This window comes from Mustelus asterias, chromosome 6 (genome assembly GCF_964213995.1).
Source record: "Mustelus asterias chromosome 6, sMusAst1.hap1.1, whole genome shotgun sequence".
NCBI lineage: Eukaryota > Metazoa > Chordata > Chondrichthyes > Carcharhiniformes > Triakidae > Mustelus > Mustelus asterias.
Window position 1 is genome coordinate 67,248,666 of NC_135806.1, and position 21,103 is coordinate 67,269,768.

The 21,103-nt window shown below is 40.8% G+C and overlaps 1 protein-coding gene across 12 annotated transcripts in view; it reads left to right on the forward strand.

The window, feature by feature from the left end:
• Positions 1–362: 362 nt before the first annotated feature.
• The window catches only part of LOC144494915 (transducin-like enhancer protein 1), a 108,412-nt gene continuing 87,671 nt past the window's right edge, over positions 363–21,103 (forward strand). For 4 of the 12 annotated variants that reach the window (XM_078214499.1, XM_078214500.1, XM_078214501.1 and 1 more), the window contains exons 1-4: positions 448–968; positions 1,448–1,548; positions 2,482–2,545; positions 2,709–2,753. In XM_078214499.1, the coding sequence (XP_078070625.1) occupies positions 945–968; positions 1,448–1,548; positions 2,482–2,545; positions 2,709–2,753 (234 nt within the window). In that variant the 5' untranslated portion in view covers positions 448–944. Of the gene's footprint in view, positions 969–1,447; positions 1,549–2,481; positions 2,546–2,708; positions 2,754–21,103 lie in introns of all 12 variants that reach the window. The other 8 variants (XM_078214493.1, XM_078214498.1, XM_078214502.1 and 5 more) reach the window with 5 other exon arrangements.

Sequence of the window (21,103 nt, forward strand, 5' to 3'; positions counted from 1 at the left end):
CGTTACTTTGATTGACAGCTGGGATCGCTGCTCCATTGTCACTCTGCAGCTGACTGACGGGCCCACTCCTTGGATTCCATCCGCTTCAGCCGGGGAGGGGGGGCAGGAAACGGTAAACCAATCAAAGAGACAAACAGACCTAATCCCGCACTCTATTGGTCGGATCCGACATCCATCAACATGATTGACGTCCCCCGCTCCCAATGGAAAAACGTCGGAGGACAGCGAGGCGGACGGGCTGGCCATTGGCTGGCTGCAGCCGCCGGGGAAGGGGGGGTCCACTTGATTGACAGCCTTCCTCACCCCGGCCGCCTCCGATTGGACAGCGTCTCCCCGGTGACGACACGACCCCACGTGTGTCGGCTGGGGTCTCGGCACCCTGATTGGAAGGAGTGCGGGGAGGGGAGGAAGAGTGGTACTGCGCGTGTCTAAATTTGGTTAGTTATCAGTGTGAGGAGGGGATAGAAACCGCGTGTTAATGTAACCAGTGTGTGTGCGGGAAACTGCTACATTGTTTCCCATTGTAGCAATTATATCCCTTTAAACTTCGCACGGCATAAGATTCGACATTTATTCCGCTGGATACTCTGCAATCCAAGGAGAAGGCGAGAAGATTTCCTGGGGGTGCTTTTAGGAATTTGCTCTTGTTGCAGAAGTGGCTGGTTTTCCTTCCTTGATTCAACACACACACAAAAAAAAAGGTTTTGTTGTTTTTAAAAGACCAGGAGTTGAGCCGGGACAGCGGAATCTGCCAGTCTCCCCGAAGGCTGTTTAAAATCTCTCCTTAAGCTTTTTATTTTCTGCGAGTTGGGGGGGAAGCCGGATCCAGGATGCCCTTCCAGTAAACGCTTTACTTTTCTTTTAGAGGGGATTTCTTCTTAATGTGCGTTTCTTAAAAAGGAGATCGAGCCACTGTTGGAGCCGAGCGGCTGCCGGACCCCGCGATGTTTCCTCAGAGCAGGCATCCTGTAAGTAAAGAGGGAGCGGGGGGGGGGGGGGGGAGCGCTTCTTCCTCCCGGGCCGGCCGGCCGGACTCTTTGTTACCTCATTTGTATGGGGCTTTATTCATGGGGGAAGCACCTTCAGCCGAATGATGTGGTGTTTGTCGTTGCACGATCAGCAAAAGTGGCCTGTGATGCTTTTAATTGGTGGGGAAAGCAGTCCTGATCCTACCTGTGCGCACATCTGTACAACCGCGTTTATTTATTTGTCTCTCAAAGTGATTAAGCCCTTCCTGAAAGTTGGGATCACACATTCTTGAGGGCACCAACAAAAGGTTCAGTGTTTGGTTCCGTCAAACGGAAGTGTTTGTTCGCTGCTTGCTTCAGCAAAGTCAGTGGGAAAGTTTTTCTGGTGTAAAAAATCTGCCTCAAATCCGCGGTCTCTTGTTGTCTCGATGTAATTCTTAGCTTCCCCCAACTCTTCTTTTTTCTCCCCTTCCCCTCAGACGCCGCACCAGGCTGCAGCTCAGCCTTTCAAATTTACCATCCCCGAGTCGCTGGACCGGATTAAGGAAGAGTTCCAGTTTTTACAGGCTCAGTATCACAGGTGAAAAGAAGTCTCCCATTCTCTGGCGTGTTTATTTGCAGCCGCTCAGTCTAGTCGCCAGTTGTTGTTTGGTTTGTCTGCGGTAGGTAGCCCGCCACTGGTTACTGGCCCCGGCCACAGAGCGGCGCTCTCGCTGCGGCTATCCAAACCACAGCTATTGAGGGGTAACAGGAGCCTTTCTGGGACTAGACCCTCTCCAATCGTGCTGTTCCATATTCACGGGGTTTTATAACTATATTATTCATCAATTGGCAACAGTTATACATATCTCAGTTCATTTTTGTAACTAAGCCATTTAGCATTTGCTTTCTGAACCAAGTGTCTTTGTAGTTGCATTTCGTATCTGATGCATAACAAGGAATTGTGTTTTCCTTTGATTTATCTCGTATTTTTATTTTTGCCATTACTGTATCCTCTTACCAATACACTTGGGTATGGCATAGTGGTTAGCACTGCTACCTTACAGCGCCAGGGACCCAGGTTCGATTCCCAACTTCGGTCACTGTGTGCATGAAGTCTGCACGTTCTCCCCGTGTCTGCGTGGGTTTCCTCCAGGTGCTCCGGTTTCCTCCCGCAGTCCGAAAGACGTGCTGGTTAGGTGCATTGGCCATGCTAAATTCTCTCTCTGTGTACCCGAATAGGCGTGAGAGTGTGGCGACTAGGTAATTTTCACAACTCCATTGCTGTGTTAATGTAAGTCTACTTGTGACACTAATAAATAAATTTAAATTTAAGATGATTTTGTGCTGTTTTAAGAAGTGCATTGTTTCTATTGCTCTTAAGGGCAATGTGGATGTGCAATGAATGCTAGGCCTTGCCTATGACGTTCCCATCCCATGAAATATTCTTTTTAAAAAACATGCATCGCACTTTATTGCTGTTTATTCACTATCTCTCTTAAAATGGGAGTAAGTTATATTTTATGTTTTACAGTCTCAAGTTAGAATGTGAGAAACTGGCAAGTGAAAAAACAGAAATGCAGCGACATTATGTCATGGTGAGTTTAAACAAGTACCTTAAAATTAAGAAGCAGTGTGCATTTAGCTAGCAATGTTTTCCACTGAACTGGAAAATAAACTATTGAGAGTTCACATGTAATGATTTGTTTTGTCAGCATATTGTAATTGTTTGGTTTATAAGTTTAATATTCTCTTTTGCAGTATTATGAAATGTCGTATGGATTGAATATTGAGATGCACAAACAGGTAAGATGGTTTTGATAGAAATTTATCTCAAAGTAAAATAGCAAAACAAAACATTTGCCATCAACATCGGAAATGAGAAAGGACCTATTGCCTTTTTTTTCCAGTCATTATTGGGTGACTGAAGGATCTTTACACAGAGCGGCCTTTTCCTTTCTGACGCTGATTGGAGCTGAGCTATTATCTCACCAGCAAATATTTCATTTCAGAATTAATATTTTTAATATTGTATGATGGATCTGGATTCCAGTAAAAAGCAAATATGCAAACTTGTGTTCAATTCCAAATGTAGGATTGGGAAGTTGGTATGATCCTCATGCTTTGATGAACATGATTAATATTCTAGTAACGTGCACAGAACGTGGTCTCGTGTAACTAATGCTCCTATAAATACTAAAGATCTGATTTAAGATGAACAGAGGCCTCCTTGTCCCTGTATGTGGAGTTTATGGAATGAATGTACTTTGTGGTTTAAGATGATGGCTATAAGCTACGATATGTACACTTTCAAGGATACGCGTAGAAGTTCTTGTATATAAGACACGAGTATATATTCAGTTGGTGAGGTGGTGAAGCAAGATTCTGAGTATTAAAATAACAAACAAAATCGAGTAAGGATGGGACAATGCATGGGATGCACAACTGAATATCTTAAATGGTGCTTTTGACCCTGGTTGTTTGCTAAGAAAGCATTAATTGCCGGACGTAAGTAATCCAAGAGAAGTGGTGACTTTGAGGGTTTCTAATCCTTCAGATACTATTGATAGCAAATCTTTAAGACATTGATTTGCTCCTTTAAAAAGATTATCATTAACTCTCGGCTGATAACATCTCTGCCAAAAAGAATGGAAACGCATTTCAACATGGGTGCTCCTTTGTTAGTTTTTATGGTCTTAAGATTTCAGTAAAGCTGAGAAATGTTGCCTTGGTATATTAATGTAAATCCGGTAATTGCCCTGGCAATCTTTTGTGCTCCTGGTTTGAGTAATGTTGCATTTGAAATGGAATCCAGAGTTGCCTGCATAACCTCCTTTTTGGCTGTCAAACGCTCCGGTGATATTTATGTGCATAAATGAAGGATTTTAAGTTAAACACTTTTTTCAGAATACAGATGGATTGTTTAAAGTGTTCAATTGCTTCTCTCTGGAGAATTGGATTTGTAGGTTGCATTAAATTACATTTTAAAAAAAAACATGTTTTCACTGCATGCAGAATTTTTATAGTTGCAAATTTCAGACACGATTGTTAGTGTGTAGGCTGACAAAGGTATCTGATTATAATTCTCCAAAACTGATGACGTTTGGACCCAAGGGTGTAACTTGGCTGAAACTGATGCATTTTGCTGACTGATCACCAGTGCGGCCTAAGTGCTCATTATGTTGTAGAAAAAGCCTATGCAGTCTCGTTACATTTGACAAGAATTCTCTCTGGGGGAAGAATGGGCATTAGCTAGGCTCCTCGCAGACTCACAAGTATTCTCCCTTTTATAGTTTATACTCTAGATGGCAAGTGAACATTGCTCTGGAGATTTTTTTCTTACAAAGCATCATCCCTTCTCGTGGTTTGTCTTCTGAGTAGGCACTCTGCCTGCTCTTTGAGGATACCACCTGCGGGGTTGTAGAGTTGCGAGCAAATGCTTTTTATTCAAGCTTCAGTGCCTTTCATTCATGGTGTAATACCCAAGTCATGAGAAAAGAAAAGTTTGCTTTTCCAGTGTTTTTCTTTAAATAGACTTTTTGGTATATTTAAAAGCAGCTGTTGCAAGGAAATGGATGGATATTGATTATAGTTGGAAGTCTTTAAATGATAAAGTGAATCTTATTTTGTGTCCTTATTGGCATGGGAAACTTCTATATTTTGACTAGCGGGGAATGTTCTTTGCTTGAGCTGTTTTAATTTTGATGTTACTTTAATCTTTTATGACCATAAACAGATGATTTTTTTATTATAATGGTGGTGATGTGTACATTGGAGAAGGGATGGTTTGTAACTGGTAAGCAGCTGATTGAGAACAGCTTGAAACTACAGTTGTTAATGTTTCAGCTCTTGACATCGACCTGTATAATGTTCCAGAGTTTAATGATTTCCTACTATAATGTATGGGCAGATAATTAAAGGTGGAGTGCTTGTGATCATACAGTTTAACTGGCAGTAATACCAAATTGATTTTGTAGATTGATGCAGGAAGAATTTTGTTTTTTTTCCTATTTCATGTTCACAAAATTCCTTTTTGTCCAAAAAAGGCACATTGTTCATTAAATAGGTGCCTGCAGTAATTCATGAATTAGCCTGTTTTTTTTAAAGATTCAGATTAACATTGTGTCAATGTGAATATAACTTTGCATATTGAGATTGTAACCCAGTTTTAATGTTAATTTAGCCTTTGTCCTGATTTGTTGATCTTGGTACAGAACTTATGACTATGCATATTACATGTTTAGTTGACACATGGTTTTTATTTGTTCTTTGAGGGTGGCACAGTGGTTAGCACTGCTGCCTCATAGTGCCAGGAACCTAGGTGTGATTCCTGCCTTGGGTGACTGGAGTTTGCATGTTCTCCCTGTGTCTGCATGGGTTTCCTTCGTGTGCTCCGGTTTCTAGCCACAGTCCAAAGATGTGTTGCCATGATAGGTGGCTAGGGGGATAAGGTGGAGGGGAGGGCCTGGGTGGAAGCTGTATATTATGTTCTAACAGATCTAACATTTGATTAAATTAATTGAAAGTTAGACTACGACAGTATCTGTTCTCTGATCATGGAGTCAGTGACCATGTTTATCAGTTGTATTAGTTAGAAACTTTGTACATTTGTTTTCATTGACTTTAAGACTTGTTGGCTGATGGCCTCATCCAAGTCAGCAGGGATGCAACATCTTATGTCTGAAACAGACATTATTTCAGGTGTAATGTTAGACTCGTTCAATGGTAAATGGCCAAAGAAGATTTGCAGTTGTTAAATCAGTTGATTAAGCTGCACTCCTTTTATGTTAGTAGTTCCCTTCGATTTCCACCTTCCTCTTCATTCCCCTAGTTCCCAGTGACAGATTCCTCCAGGCAATTTGATCCATCAGAAATTCTTTTTCTCATCCTTGATCGAAGATGGGTAATATTCTTAGCCTCTATGTAAGAACGGATGGTCTTGTTGCTTCGCATTATAGGTTTACTGCATTTGTAGTATATGATCAAAGAGTGAAAAGTTTGCAACTCACAATGCTGAATATGCAGCGTTTCCATTTAGCTGCAAATGAAGAAATGCTTCTGAGAATGGGAAAAGGGAAGTGTTCTAATAAAAACAGCAAATACTCAATGCTCAGATTTGAAAGCATCTGGAAAGAGAAATAATGTAGAGTTAACGTTTTGCTGCCTACGCCGCATGCTGGGTATAGCCTGATAGAAGGAAATCAACAATAACGCAGAGCTCCCAAGTTTGTTGCTCATCAAACAAAGGTGACTTTGTTGGCTCAGACAGATTGGCAGGAAAGAAAATGGTCACTTACCCAAGAACTTGTATACTGTGAAGTAACATAGCAAAATGACCAATAGGAAGCTTGCAAGTGTGACCCAAGGCCCTGGGCATTGATTATCACGCCTGGAAGGTACCTGCAGATGAGAGAGGAAAATGGCAACACCCCGTGTGGGTTGGCGGCAGCAGCACCAGTGGCATGGCGCCAATGCCAGAAACTACCCAGAACAACACTTGGTAGTTTCATTTGCGGCACTTGTGAAAGAATCTACTTCTCAAGGATTGGTCTCTTCCGCCATCATCAAAGTACACCATATGAAGACACCCCCCCCCCCCCCCCCCCCAGATGAAATGGGCTTGTTTGCTGTGTGTCCATCAACTTTCGTGAATGGAAGGGTGTCAAAACTAATGTTTCCAGCCAATTACCTTTTTTCAGAACTGTGCCCACATAACCTTTCTGCCCAACAATGTGACACTTGTATTAGGATTGTAATTCAATATTGCCAAGTATGTAAGGCCAGTTGTGTTGGAGGAATAGCCTTAAATCACTTCACTGATTTCAGCCACCTGAATGCAAGTAACCTCAAATTTGAACCTCGATGCTTAATAAATTTTCAGCCGAACTTAAATCAAATAATAATAATGTAGAAGGTCCTTTCATCCCTTATAATAGTCAAAGATGTATTGGTTACTTTGCAAAATGCACGGTGGTTCTAACAAAAATTGTTGACCTGCAATTGTTGACATAATGAAGTTTTGCCATTTAATTTGTTAGTCTCACGCTGATCTCTCAATTTGTGTGCAGGTATCTAGAAGGCCCATTTAATTACAGAGTAGGTCATATCTCTTGTATCTTTGGGTCTGTTCGCTTTATTAGATTTTCATCTCTATGGCCTTTGGTAGGGTTCCCTTGGGTTCTCCAAAGTGGCTGAGTAATTGCTAGTGCTGATACTGGAGATTTTAATCTCCCTTTTCTCATTAGGTTCAATTGAATTGCTTGAGGGTGCTGTAGGTGACTTGTGTAGTTAATTTTTCTGACATTGTGCTCAAGTTGAATCTTGCATTTGGTGAACCATTTAATATTACTCCATTTCATTTAAGTTTTATTTCATTTATTTTAACAAAAATTGCTGAATCTCTTAAATTGACTGCGAAAACCTTTATTTTATGAGTGAGTCCGTTTTTATGTTACTGTTATGCACCACCATGGAGGGGCCAGGTCGGATTGCAGTATTTTGGTGAACTTTAGTCTGTATTGGCAACTGAATAGAACTTTGAATTATTGTTTAAATTTGTTTAGTAACTATGTTGGGCTGAATTGCACTAATCATGTCGGTCAAAATTGTGTTTTTTCACTTTGTGAATTGTTACTCAAAAATATTATTTATTTGTGTCTATACAACTAGAGCAAAATGGAGCAACTGGCATTGAGTGCTTTTTAAAAAAGCCCTCACCACTGCCAGGTTTGCAGCAGAATAGTCAGTGTGGATATGATGTACAGGTTAAACATTAGGTGGTCCTTTTTTAAAAAAAAACTTAAATCACCATAAGTGGTTTGTTTGGCGAACTGAAGGTTAAATGTGCTCATGCTTTTTATCTGAAGGTGAGCTAATGCAGCTAAGTGTTTTGAAAATTGTCTTAAGGCATTTTTAAATCCGAAGTTTTACATAGAGCAGTTCCATGGAAGTCGAACTGTTGGCTTGAAATTGTTAATCTAAACAGATTAGTTTGTTATATTTTAAAAAAAATCAGAACCTGATAACTGAGTGGAATGCCAGGCACTTCTCTCCCTACATCTTTCTTGTAAGACACCGCTGATAAGGTCTAAAGTTTATAAAGTGAAGTGTTAATTAAAGGTCATTGACAAGAGCCAGGGATTCTTGACAGTTATAGCTTGCACTGCTTGTGTATCCTATCGCTGTCTTGGGTAAACAGTTGCACTTGGCAGATTATCCAGACAGTGACCAGTCACTGTATTGACAAGTGCAGACACAATAAAAACTATATTAGGAGTCCTGCCATGGGGATTTGCAGTAAATATATTACAGCACTCAAGTGAATTGCCAATACTGCTTGTTTAGCATTTTGCAAGGGCAATGGGAGTATGGATTTTTGCATTAGTAGGGAAAGGTTGTTGGAAAGCATTGGTTGATGGCTGAGGAGAAATTGACTTCAAGATCCAATTGCTGTCTCTGGGTGAATCATGAAAAGCTCCTGTGAATTATAGAAGAGCTGGTGTGGGAGGACAGAGGATTGAATGGACCTTGGCTCATTAGATACTCTTTTTGTTGTAGCTTGGCTGTATAATCAGGCTGTACATGCCACAACGCAGTAAAAGCAGGGTCACAGAACTAAGAAAGTCATGTCGATGAAGAGTCATTGTGTTTTCAGAAGTGTTGTGTTTGTGTACCAAAATAATTATTTCTTCCCTGTTTTAAATTCCTTTTGCTCAATTATTTTTCCTGTGGCCTTTTAATTTGAAACTTCGATATAGTCTTATGGATCTTGCATCGGCTCCCAGCCAATGGCTACGACAGCATGAGCAGAACAGGTTTGGCTTTCCTTTCTGATGTACTTCAGTACAAATTCTGAAAGACATCAGTGGTGAGCAAAGGGGTGGCAGTGGCAACTGGACTAATAATTGAGACCCAGGACTAGATCTGGGGACCTGGGTTCAAATCCCACCGAGGCAGATGGTGAAATTTGAATTCAATAAAAAAAATCTGGCATTAAAAGTCTAATGATCACCATGAAAACATTGTCAATTGTAAAAACCTATCTGGTTCACTAATGTCCTTTATGGAAGGAAATCTGTCATCCTTACCTGGTCAGGCCTACATATGACTCCATACCTACAGCAATGTGGTTGACTCTCAAATGCCCTCTGAAATGGAGGGCAGTTAGGGATGGGTAATAAATGCTGGCCCAGCCAGCAATGCTCATTTCCTGTAAATGAATTTAAAAAACCCTTTGCGACAAACAAGTACCCAGAGAGCCTGCTGACTAGCATCAAATGGAAGGCACCTCATTTAATAAGTATCTGAATGAGCACTTGGCACATCATAACATTCGGGGCTATGGGCCAAGTGCTGGCAGATGGGATTAGGTGGGAATTCAGATGTTTCTAATGTGTTGGTATGGACTCTGGGCCGAAGGGCCTCTTCTGTGCTGTATGATCTCAATGTCACCATAATTTGGGAAAAATGCCAAGTTTCTTGTGGTTTCAGTGTTGACTTCAGTTATACATCTTGTGGTGAAGCTGAATAGATTAAAATGTATTGGGACGTGCTGTATAGAGACTGGAGCTACTGATAGAAGTGTGATGCATTTATGCCAAAGAGAGTCATGACCTACTAAAGATGTGGTAAAGAAACTCCCAACTTAGTTTCTGTCAGTTGGCTATGATTCAGTGATATTCAGTACTGCAGCTGTGTAATGAGACTATTTACATTAGAGTGAGCGGTAGGTACTAAAGACTATGCTCCAGTAAGAGATGGGATCAGTGTCAGAACTGCTGCACTCGATCGACACTGAGAGAAGTCAGTAAGTTGTGCGCCTGGTTTCATTTAAAGGGATCCGACTTCCAATGCAGCAGCCAGAGGAACTTGCTCCATGTAGGAATCCACAGAAAGAGCAACAAAAAGGATCAGTGCAGCAAACGCCCTCTTTTTACAACACAAGTTGGTGCAAGATATATTTAAATATGCAAATGAATATTAGTGAGTAGTTAAGTGAGTTGGATAGCTGGTGGGTCGTCCGTAATTGCTGGGGGGAGTGGAGGGAGATTTTCCTGTCTAACGTTTCTTGGGTAATTATTTAGGTAAATACTGCAGTACTGTCTTGAAACCTATGACTCTAACTCCAGGATTGTAGATATTTGCAGAGAATCCTGGAGAATAGGTGAATAGCCTATTGGAAGTTCAAACCTCCCAGGCAATTCCCAGAAGGTCAGCGCAACGTACATCTTGGTTGGTGCATCCGGCCTTTGGCCCAGATCTTCTGGCTCCAGATCAAAGTGTTTCAATGTTTTTGAAAAAGAACTATTTCTTCCCAAAATTGGATCAGTTTTACAAATAGAAACTAACTGACCAGCTCATTTTGCTCGATTGTACGTGTGTTTACAACTTTGCATAGTTAACTTGTGGCAGTGTTCGATTTGCATTGCATTTTTAAAAAAGGAACAATTTTGACAGTGGGGAATTTCTCTGAATCTTTCTTGTTTCAATTGGAAGTTTGGCTAAAACTAATATCTGGACTGTAGTGAAATCTTGTTTCCGTTTGTGATGCATCCCCATATCTATTAATTAACTTCTAATAATAAACGTATGGATTAGTTTGAGGTGTCCGCATAAAGATGGGGGTCCTGATCTTCATTCTCTGGATGGCTGTATCCTAGAACCACCCTGGAAGATGTGTTGGGGGACCCCTCGGAAGTCCCCATGTACTAACTATGTGGGAATTGCCTAGGAAGTTTCAACTTCGGTTGGACAATTACCCTGCGTCAATCCTTAAACTCTGATATAAAGTCAGAGACTTTGGTTGGTTCCGACTTACTTAGCAGATTAGTTACCCAGGAAAAGTTAGAAGGATTAAACCTCCCGAGTAAATGGAGTATTAGCCCCCAAACCCAACTACCGTCCAGACCCCTCTGACTACCTACCCTACCCCCATCACCCACTTAACTTGCACACTTGCTTTCTCTCCAGGCTTATCAACATTTAAACTTAGCAGAATGTAATAGTAGTGCTGTAAAAATGTGAGGTGGCTTAGCTTCCGCCAGTGCTGCTACATTGAGTGAAGTACTCTAGGAGTGGGTATGCACCAAGTTTCACAGAAGGCCTTGGCCAGATCCGGGCAAAATATCTGGCAGATTGCCATTCCATGGAAGATTCAGCCCATTTAAAAAATATTATATCATTTGCCTTATCAGGCTATAGCAACTTGCATTTATGTAGCAGTTTTTAACAATATGGCATCCGAAGATGCTTTATGGGTGTGATCAAGCAAAAAACATTAAGCCAAATAAATTAATCAAAAGCTTGATCAAACATGATTTAAGGTGTGTCTGAAACCTAAAATAGCTGACTTGTATTTGTATGGTGCATTTTCTGACTTTAGGACACCTCAAAGCTTTTCAGCTATTCAGATAGTTTTGAAATGTAGTCACTAATTTAATGAAGACCTAGCAATGGAAGTGAAGACTACACAAGAGGCCAGAATTCCCCCAAGGGGTATAGGACTGGAGATGGGAAGCACTGAGACCATGGAGGCATTTGAATATGAGGGTGAGAGTTTTAAACCAAGTCATTGCTGGTCTGGGAGCTAATGAGGCCCGTGCGCATGGTTGATAAATTAATTTGTTGCAATAACAGTGTTTTAAATAAGCTTAAGGTTATGGGGAGTGGAAGAAGGGAGGCTGTTCAGGGACATGTTTAGATAAATCAAATCTGGCGGTAACAAAAGCTTAAATGAGGCCATTTTCTACTACAACTATATATACCCAAAGTTTGATTTTTGTCCTTGTTAATGGCTCTGCAAAGTGGGGACGAATATGGATCCTTAAATGAATATTACCTCAGAGACTTATAAATTTGATTGTGCCAGCACTGTTGAAACAAATCATTGAATTTTAGAGTGATAGAAAGACAAGATCTCCAATTACTCAATGATTCGGGGATTGAGTCAATGTTGCTATGGAGACTGTAGCTGGAACAAATTAAATTTCAAGGAATGAAATAATCTTTCAGTGCTTCTGGGAGTGCTAATTTTGGCAGTGGCACTTACACCGATTAAGTTTGGTTTGACGAGCTATTCTATATCATTTGTGTCCCAAAGATCATTATAATGAGAACTGACATAAGCTGTAGTAGGTTTTATTTTAAATCAAATCTTGAAAGCCCTTGTAATTTCTTGTATGTGAAGACTTCAACCGCACTGAGTGTTGATGGACAGTATTTGATGTGTTGTTACACTTGGAACAATTTGGCTCAGGCTTCTCATTTATTAACCAATCAATTAATGGAACACTAAAATACATTGGTGCGCTGTTGCATTTGAGTGACATGGATTTTTCAAAGTAAAACCCCTGAAGGAATGCCTTTCAGTCATGTGTCTGCTTAAAAAAAATAAATGGAGATGAAAATTGGCTTGAGGTCAATAAGCCATTTGTGGTGGCCTGACAACCTTCGATTTTTTTTTTTCCCCCCCCTTTGTGCTTGGCAAAAAATCATCTTAAATGATTGAATAATGAACAAATGTGCAACATTGATATTTCCTGCTGCTGCTTCTTGTATTACAATTTACAAATGGAAGGATATCTGTCATGCACATCCTTGCAAATTTAATAGTTTTTAAAGCCATATGTTTATAACATTTGGGAAAGCTACAATTTGTGAACTTATTTTTACATAAAGGTGGTTGATGGTGGAAGTTTTAAAAATACCACTGAACCTTGTACATCTGTGCCATAATGCGATGAAACATATCTCCTTTACTAGTTTTAGTTTTTTCTGAACAAAGATGTAACATTTTAATATTTGACTTTTGAGTTGAAGCATGTTAGTGGTGATTATCTGAAAAGGTATGGTCTTTTGCAAATGGCTATAATTTATATTTAGGACCATGAGCATGGAGGCTGATGCAGGTGTCCACTTAGTAATTTTCCATGTTTCATGCTGGCACGATGGTAAATAACAATGAAGTGCAAGGAGAACAAATGTTTACCAAAAAATTGGAATAGTTGCTGTGTATTTCACGATAACTAGAACTAGAGAAGTTCAGATCCAAGGCCATATGGGAATCTTTTGCTGTAAGAAGTAAGCTAAAGTGCTTTAACTTCACCTTGTATTTTAATGGGCAAGATCTTAATATTGTGGCAGTGTAACCATATTGTCTTTTTTAAATGTGTAAAAAGTTTGTGCTATTCAAAGTTGCAGACAACAACATTTGGTATGGCTGTTTAACATTGTTGTGATCAATGTATTATGCATGTGTCGAAGCTTCAAGTCTTCCTTTTCTCCATTTAAGAACCAAGCTTTCGCATTCTTCATGATAAAAGATACAGAGCCACAATATTAATTGGAGTTTTGTATGTTGGCAAGTGCTATGCAAGTTAACTTTTCTGTCCATACAGCAACACATTCCCATTTTGGCAATAAATGCTGTTAATTATTTGTATATTTACACTATGGCATCAGCTTCCTCGATAATGAATCGGCACGCAACAAAATTCCAGTGTGTCTTTGATGTCTAACAGCAATCTTTAAAATGTCCTATATAATGGTAATTGGTAATGAGAAGTTGAAATAAATATTGACTATCATTATCCATTTCAAAACTGATCCTTAGTCTATAGTAAACAGTTGCAAATTGTAGCTTTTCTTAAATACATATGTAATTTAGGAAGAAACCAACTAGGTCACTTAAAATTTCACTCCAAATCTCTCAAGTCACTAATGCTGTCATATTATTAAACGTTGGCTGGAAATGGGGAAGTAAATTTAGCATAATGTTAAATTTAGCTGTATAATTGTCTTTATCTGTCATTCATGGAAACAATCTCCTTGAATATCTGTCATGATTTATCTGTATAAAATTGTTTTCATATTTCTTAGCAATGACTTTACTATTGTGAATAGCTTTATGGAAAAACTAGTTCATTGTTGGTAGCACATATACGTGAGTCATATAATCCAGTTTCCTTTTGTTCATGGGATGTGAGCATTGCCGACAAGGCCAGCATTTATTGCCCATCGCTAACTGTTTTTACCGTTGCCCGTGTGCTGTAGGTAGGCCCACAGTGCTGTTAGGGAGGGAGTTCCAGGTTTTTGATCCAGTCACTGTGTAGAAAGGGCAATAGTTCCAAGTTAGAATTGTGTGGCTTGATGGGCAACTTGCAGGTGGCGGTGTTCTCCTGCATCTGCTGCCCATTTCCTTCCTTTAGGTGGTAGAGGTCAATGGTTTGGAAGGAATCTTGGCGAGTTGCTGCAGTAAATCTTGTAGATGAATGTTTAAGGTGCTGAACAAGCAGGCTGCTTTGTCTTGGATGGTGTCAGTTTTATTGAATGTTGGAGTTGCACTTGTCGAAGCAAGTGGAGCATATTCCATGACACTCTTGCATTCTGCCTTATCAAGCAAGTTTTGGGGAGTTGAGTTACCACAGAATTCCCAGCATCTGACCTCTTGCATAGCCGCGGTATTTATATGGCTGGTCCAGTTAAGTTTCTGATCGATATAACACCCAGGATGTTGATGTAATATTTGCATCTGCCTCTGGGATATCCTTAGCCGCTGCTGAAGTAACACAATATCTTATCATCCTCCAGGGTAGGGAAGGAGTGAAGCTAAAGATGGAGAAAAGGGATATATGGGGTCTTTTCCAAGTTGGGATGAATTCTGAGTGGTGCCTGCTAATGAAAATTGTGCAGTGCCCCATAGGCTCAAGTAATCCAGTATCTGAATCAGGTAAGTCTGCAGGTACCTTTTGGGGGCAAGATATATTGACTAAACAGTTTGATTTGTTACTGAAACAAGTGGTTGCACTGGAAATTGAGAATATATCTGTTCCAAATCATGCTTTAAGACACCTCTGGCTTGAGAAACAATGCCAAACTCACTAGTTTCTTTATGTGCTTTTAGTCAGTTAAACTTCACCCTTGTATGAGCTTTAATTAGGATTGCTAAACTCTGACAATCTGCACCTAAGCACCAGTTGTGTAGAGGTGTATCACAATGAGCAGAGACCACTTGCTTTGAATTAGGCAAGCAGAAACTTTACTGATTTGTAGCATGGTCATTTGAAAAAGTTGACAAGTGTCAGTGGAACCAAATCCCCATACAGTCAGTACTTTTTTCAGAGGAAATATAAATTAATGCAGCTTGTCGCATGAATGAACTTGATAATATAGGTGTGTGAATTAAATGAATAACGATTAGCTGACCATATTGTGTGAAGCAGGGCAGGAAAAAGCCAGTGATTTCAAGGTACTGTTGCAATTTTTGATGTATAGATCTTTTTGAGCATAAGCAGAAAAAGGGGACATTTTGAATATTAGTTTTCTTTAAAATTTACAAACAAATTTTACTGAAGAGGTAATGCTCGAACTGGAACATACCAGATCACTGAATCAGCAGTATTCGGAGGATTGTGGACAATTCTGGGCACCACGTTTGAAGAGGGGTGTAAAGGCCTTGACAATTATGCAGAGATGTTACTAGCAATGAAGGGCACAGTTATGAGGGGTAGTTTGGAAAAGTTAAACTCCTTGGTGCAGAGAAAGTTAAGAGGCCACCGAATGCGTTTTGAAGATTGAGAGGTGAGAGATTGTGATCATGTGAAATATAAAGGAGAGATGCGATGTATTTTCCATGATTCTTTGAACGCCTGGTGTTAATCTGAGTAATAAACCTATTGTATAAATTACAGTACAGTTCTTACATGTTGAAACATTTTGGAAGGTATCTGGCACAGTCTGATATTTGTCAATTTTGTGAGTTCAGTGTACACTTATGTAGCTGATGTATATTACAGCAGTAAATAGTGAAACTACTTACCTTTGAAAGTATCATTAAGTATTGACTTTGGTTTTGCCGTTGCAATAATAGCAAAACCATCAGCATTTGCGTCATTATTCAGTAACCTCTGATGAATAAACATTCAGTTACTGTGGAAATCCAGAGGTTGCTGTCAGTGATTGTCTGCTCTACTGCAGGATGTGCTTTTGAATTCCTCATAGATGGAAATCAGAGATATTACTGAATTGATGTGCGTTTCCATTTTTATGCTATGATTTTCAAGAACCCATGATAAAGGTACACTTTGAATAAAGTGTAACTGGAATTTTAATTGCATTCCAAGTTATTACTGCTGAACATCCCCTCTGGCCCTGAAAAATATATTTTATATTTGCAAAGTGTCTTTTTTTTTCAAATTCTATAGTTAAAATAAATTTTTGATGTTTCCATTCCCATTTCTAATCTCGGGTAGAACTTTCCATTCTGGTAACTAAGTATGGTGGCAGGTGGAAAAGTCAGTCTGATTCCTGCTGGGTGGTGGAGTGGATCTTGGTACCAGATCCTTCACTTTTCAGCTTGTTGATTATGCATTAGCGAGGTGCTGGTGAAATCTCATCGGATTTGTCCCCCCGCCCCCCCGCTGATTCTTCATGGGGGCTGAAGGTTCTAGTGCCATATTTAAAAGACACCTGCACAGCCATTCATTCATGCAGGCTAGGTGTTGTTAAAAGGAAAACAATGGCACCAAAGCAAATCAGACCCCCTCCACCATGGTTCAGCAAGGCCTCCCTGGGGATTCTTCCCCCATGCAATCCAGGAAAGGTGGGAGGCCCCCTTTCCTTGGGATGGGAGCAGGAGGTGTACCAACTCAACCATGCTAGCCTGGGAAGAGGTTGCTGGGAGGCGGCACACAAAGAAGGACGATGGTGCAGTGCAGGAAATGCATGAATGATCTGAAGCACTTCACCTTGAAGTTAACCTTCTTATTCCAGACTCTCTCTCATCAGGGCACCAGGCAGTATAAGGGTTCCAGTCCACAGGAACATCTCACCATTAACGAAAAGGGGTATGTACCCCTTAAAGACACTCCAGCTACCAACAAGAAAAGGTGAAGGAAGAGCTTGAGCAAGCACCTTAGCTCCAGACCACCTTCAATGATGAGGCAAACAATCTATCCAAATGAAGACCCATCACTGCATTCACCTGCACACTCCACCAGCACAGATACATGTACCTTGGTGAGTTCTGTTTTAGAAGTAGACTCAAGGTCACTAGTGATCACCTCAGAGATACGTGTTCATAGCAGACAGAGGCAGTGGCAACCAAAAATCTCTGACACCGCCCCCCCCCCACCCAATTATCTCCCATCTTGTTCCTCAGTTCCATTAGATCTCACTCAATCTCATCACAATGAATCACCTCTAGTTCCACATCAACAACATGAGCAAGGACACTTCCTATATGACATTGATGAGTGGGCAATATACATCTGAACCTTTCATCTCAGACAGACATTATGTGACCTCTGAGAATTGTTCATCCAGGCTAGTGATTATCTGAAGTCTGTAGTTTGTGGATGTTATAATATTTATTGCGTCCAACATTGAAGTCTTTACACCGAAGTGCACTTTGCAATGGCTTTTAGTTTAGTATTATGAGGTTTTGGTAAAAGTAATATTCAACATTGAACACCAACATAGAGAACTGCGCTCATCACAATTTGGCTTCATCTTATTCCTCCAGGAAGTTTGTAGCTCTAAGATTGTCTTCACGCCTTCCATGTCATGCCTGCCATTCTCATATGACTCATCTGATTCTTTGTCCTGTTAAAATTTATTCCCTTCAACGTCCTCCTTGTCTGAAGAGGTGTGTAGCTGCTCCACATCTTTCACCCTACCCCACCAAACCTTTTGCAGAACTAGGGTGTGCATGGTGCAGCAAACAACAATGATGCAGGAGACTCTCTGGTCAGTATTGAAGGGACCTGCCTAATCAGTCTACACAGCTGAAATGCGTCTTTAAGAGGCCTTTCATTAGCTCATGCAGCGTTGTATCTCAGATGTATTTTGTGGCCGATGACTGGGCCTCATTAGCCGTGTCTTTAAAGGGTACGTACCCCTTTTCACTGAGAAACCAATCCTCTCAGTGCTGGACTCCCCTCAAGTATCTCTGGCACATGGGAATGACGCAAAATGTGAGAGTTGTGTGAACTCCCCTGGGTACTGAATACTAACGTTTGATCTTCTTTCTGTGATCACAAATTAACTGGATGTTAAGAGAGCGAAACCCTTTTCTGTTAATGAATCCCTCAGGCTGCTGCTAGGGAACTCTCAAGGTTATATATGTGCAGTCAATGGTGCCTTACACCTGCGGAAAGCTGAGATCGCAGTGAATCCTGCAGCTTTGGCTTACTTTATCCATGTGGAACTGCACATAACGGTGAACTTTATCAAATGCGGCAAAGGTCACCTCCCTTATGCATTTGTGTATCACTGAGATTCTGTTCAGCTCCCCAGTGAAGTTCTGAAAGGATCCGCTGATGAAAGATTCCATACATAAGCAACAGGCATTGGGTGCCCCCCAAGTCCATGCAATGTGCGTCCCTCATAGAGAATGTGACAAATAAGAACTATGACATCCTTAGACAAGCAAAGGCATCTGAAGCACTGTCTTTCTCTCGTCTCTCTGAACGAGCTGCATCTTCAGTAGACCCTTGGTCATCATGCCAGACATCTTGATGGATTTGGTTCCACTTGGTCAGCATGTGGGTATTCTGCGGGGTGCTGACCCTAGTTCTTCAGGGTGACAATCTTCTGCGAGCCATGCCAATCCGCAATGACCATTCTTCTCACTCCCATCAAAGCTACCAAGAAGGCATTGTTGCCTGCATTCTCCACTCCTGGTTTCTGAGCACTGATATAATTGAGCAATCATGGTGGTTCATGTTGAATTGTCTTCCTCCATATACAAGACAGCTATATATCTCCAGCCTTTGACTTTTGAGTCTATACATCGCATACCAAGGCCACCTGGAAGATGACAGGAGGCTGACCTTTTCACTCCGATGTGAATGTGTATTCACAATGAGTGTGTTTATAATGTACCCAAGTCTTAGGAGTTACAGTCAACCGTGTGTTGGTTGCTCACCAGTGGCCTTTACAATAAATATAGAATCTCATCCTTGCACTTCTGTCCTGACTGCATGCATGGGGCCTTGAAAGCCATGATCAATGCACTGCGACAGTGAAGGTTTGTAGGGTCCAGGCTGCTTCTACACAACAGATGTGGCCATTGATTCTTGGAGCATGTATCCATTCTGACCTACCTCTAAAGATCAGTTGCCAACTAAGACCATGTGCACTGCAGTATCTAAGCTTAATGGATTCTCGCCTGAATGGATACCATTAGAAAAGGAGCCAAGCTCATTCATTGTGTATTAGACCCTCGAGTCCAGCACTCTGCTGAGCCCTGTTCTCCATGGTTTGAGCAAGACAGCGAGAAATGCCCCTTCAATCATTCAAGATTTGTTGTGCTGAATTCTGCACATATTATGAGACACCTACCTGACAGATTTCAGTTTTTGAAACTGTCTCGTTCCTGGATGAATGTGAAAACGCTGCTGTTGACTGAGAGTGAGACCAGCTTCCAGAACAGTCTGTTCAATATGCCCTCGACACAGCAGCCTCTGCTCCAGCACAGTTTCTGACTCCTCGTCCCAGGAATGTCTTTCACTAATCCACTCTGTTCTGTGAAACTTCATCCACAGAACTTGCTAGATCGTTTGTGGGTAGTTTTGTTTGAGGTTGGTGGTGAATGCTTATCACTGAGTGCGAGGTCTGGGTCTCATTTATTTTGTAATATACAAATGCAATTATGCTCGAGGTATTCATAATTACTGGTAAAATGTCAGTTTGAAAGTTGTGTTGCTGTTCTTAGCTGTCCCTTTTTAGTCTAGTAGTTGCATGTTGAGAATATTCAGCAAATAATTTAAGCTTGGCTGAAAAACTCTAGGTCAGTGCTCTAAGCTGTTAATTAGTGAGAACCGAAGCAAGAATACAAAATGTCATATACTCGTTGATCATGTAAAATGCAGCAGAATTCCTTCATGTTAATTCTAATGATTCTCAAAAGGAGGAAAGTACTTCAGTAAGGGGCTTGCCAAGCTTGTCATTTGTGAATAAATCAAAAGGCCATCATCCCTGTAGCAGGAACTGATGAATGGAATTGCTTTGTCATTCTTTTGATAGGCCTTGCTCTTAAGCTTGCTATTAAAAATGAATGCAAACATTCTGGCATGTTTCAAGTGTTCTGCATTAGAAACATAAACAATGAAGGGTACTTGAGATGCTGGGCTAAGAGCTGCTAGACAGATACAAGAGCTTCCTCTTGTCAATAGGTTCACAATCTGCCTTAAGAGTGAATGAGGGCAATGTACTCAGTGCTGCCAAGCCTCGACCGCGCAGCTTTCAAAATAAGGTTTATATCTGTAAAAGAAAGAACAAATACATTTTAAATCTTACAGCAATGACCCTTTAGGCATACACAAATTGGAATCTTGAACTAGTGTTCAATTGTTGTGTTTTAAGATGCACTTTAATATTCACTGATTCTTTCTCCCTCTCTCAAAGGGCACCTTGATGTGTAGATCTCCTTTTTAATAGCTCAGGCAGGTCCCTTGACGACTCTAGCAGTGATCCCATTTTGTGCCTGTAAAGTAGCTATGAAGTGGGTGATTAATTTTTATGTTAGTCAGCTTTGCAATTAGAAGCTTCCTCACATGTTGGGAAGTGACTTAAATAATGTATAACTTTGATTATAAAAGCTGTTATTTTGGGGAAAAGTGAAGTGAGAAAGAGCTACCATGTAATGAAAACCCTCAAAACATGATGGCCGGAATTCTCCAACCGTTGGCGCTGACGGGATTCTCTGGTCTCGCCAGCAGCGCACCCCCTGCCATAGGTTTCGTGGCGGCATAGGGTGACGTCAATGGGAATTTTCATTGACAGTGGCAGGACCAGAGGATCCTGCCACCTGCGAGTGGCATGCCACCACCTCCCACTGAGAAAAACGCTGAGGGGTGGCTGGAGAATCTGGTCCAATATGTATCTCTGTAGTGGATTGATCAAACAAGTCGAATCGCAGTCGGGTGAGATGGTTAGTGTCACAACTGATTCTAGATCCGATCCTGCATTCTTTCATTATGTATTTTACTCATTTAAGAAACACTTAAGAAACAAAGAGCTTGCATTTGTATAGTTTTTTTTCATGGCCTCAGGGTGTCCCAAATTGAGTAAAGTGTTTTACAGCCACTTAAGTAATTGTGAAATGCAATCAATATTTTAGGAAGCATGACAGCTTAACAAGGTTCCACAAACAGTAT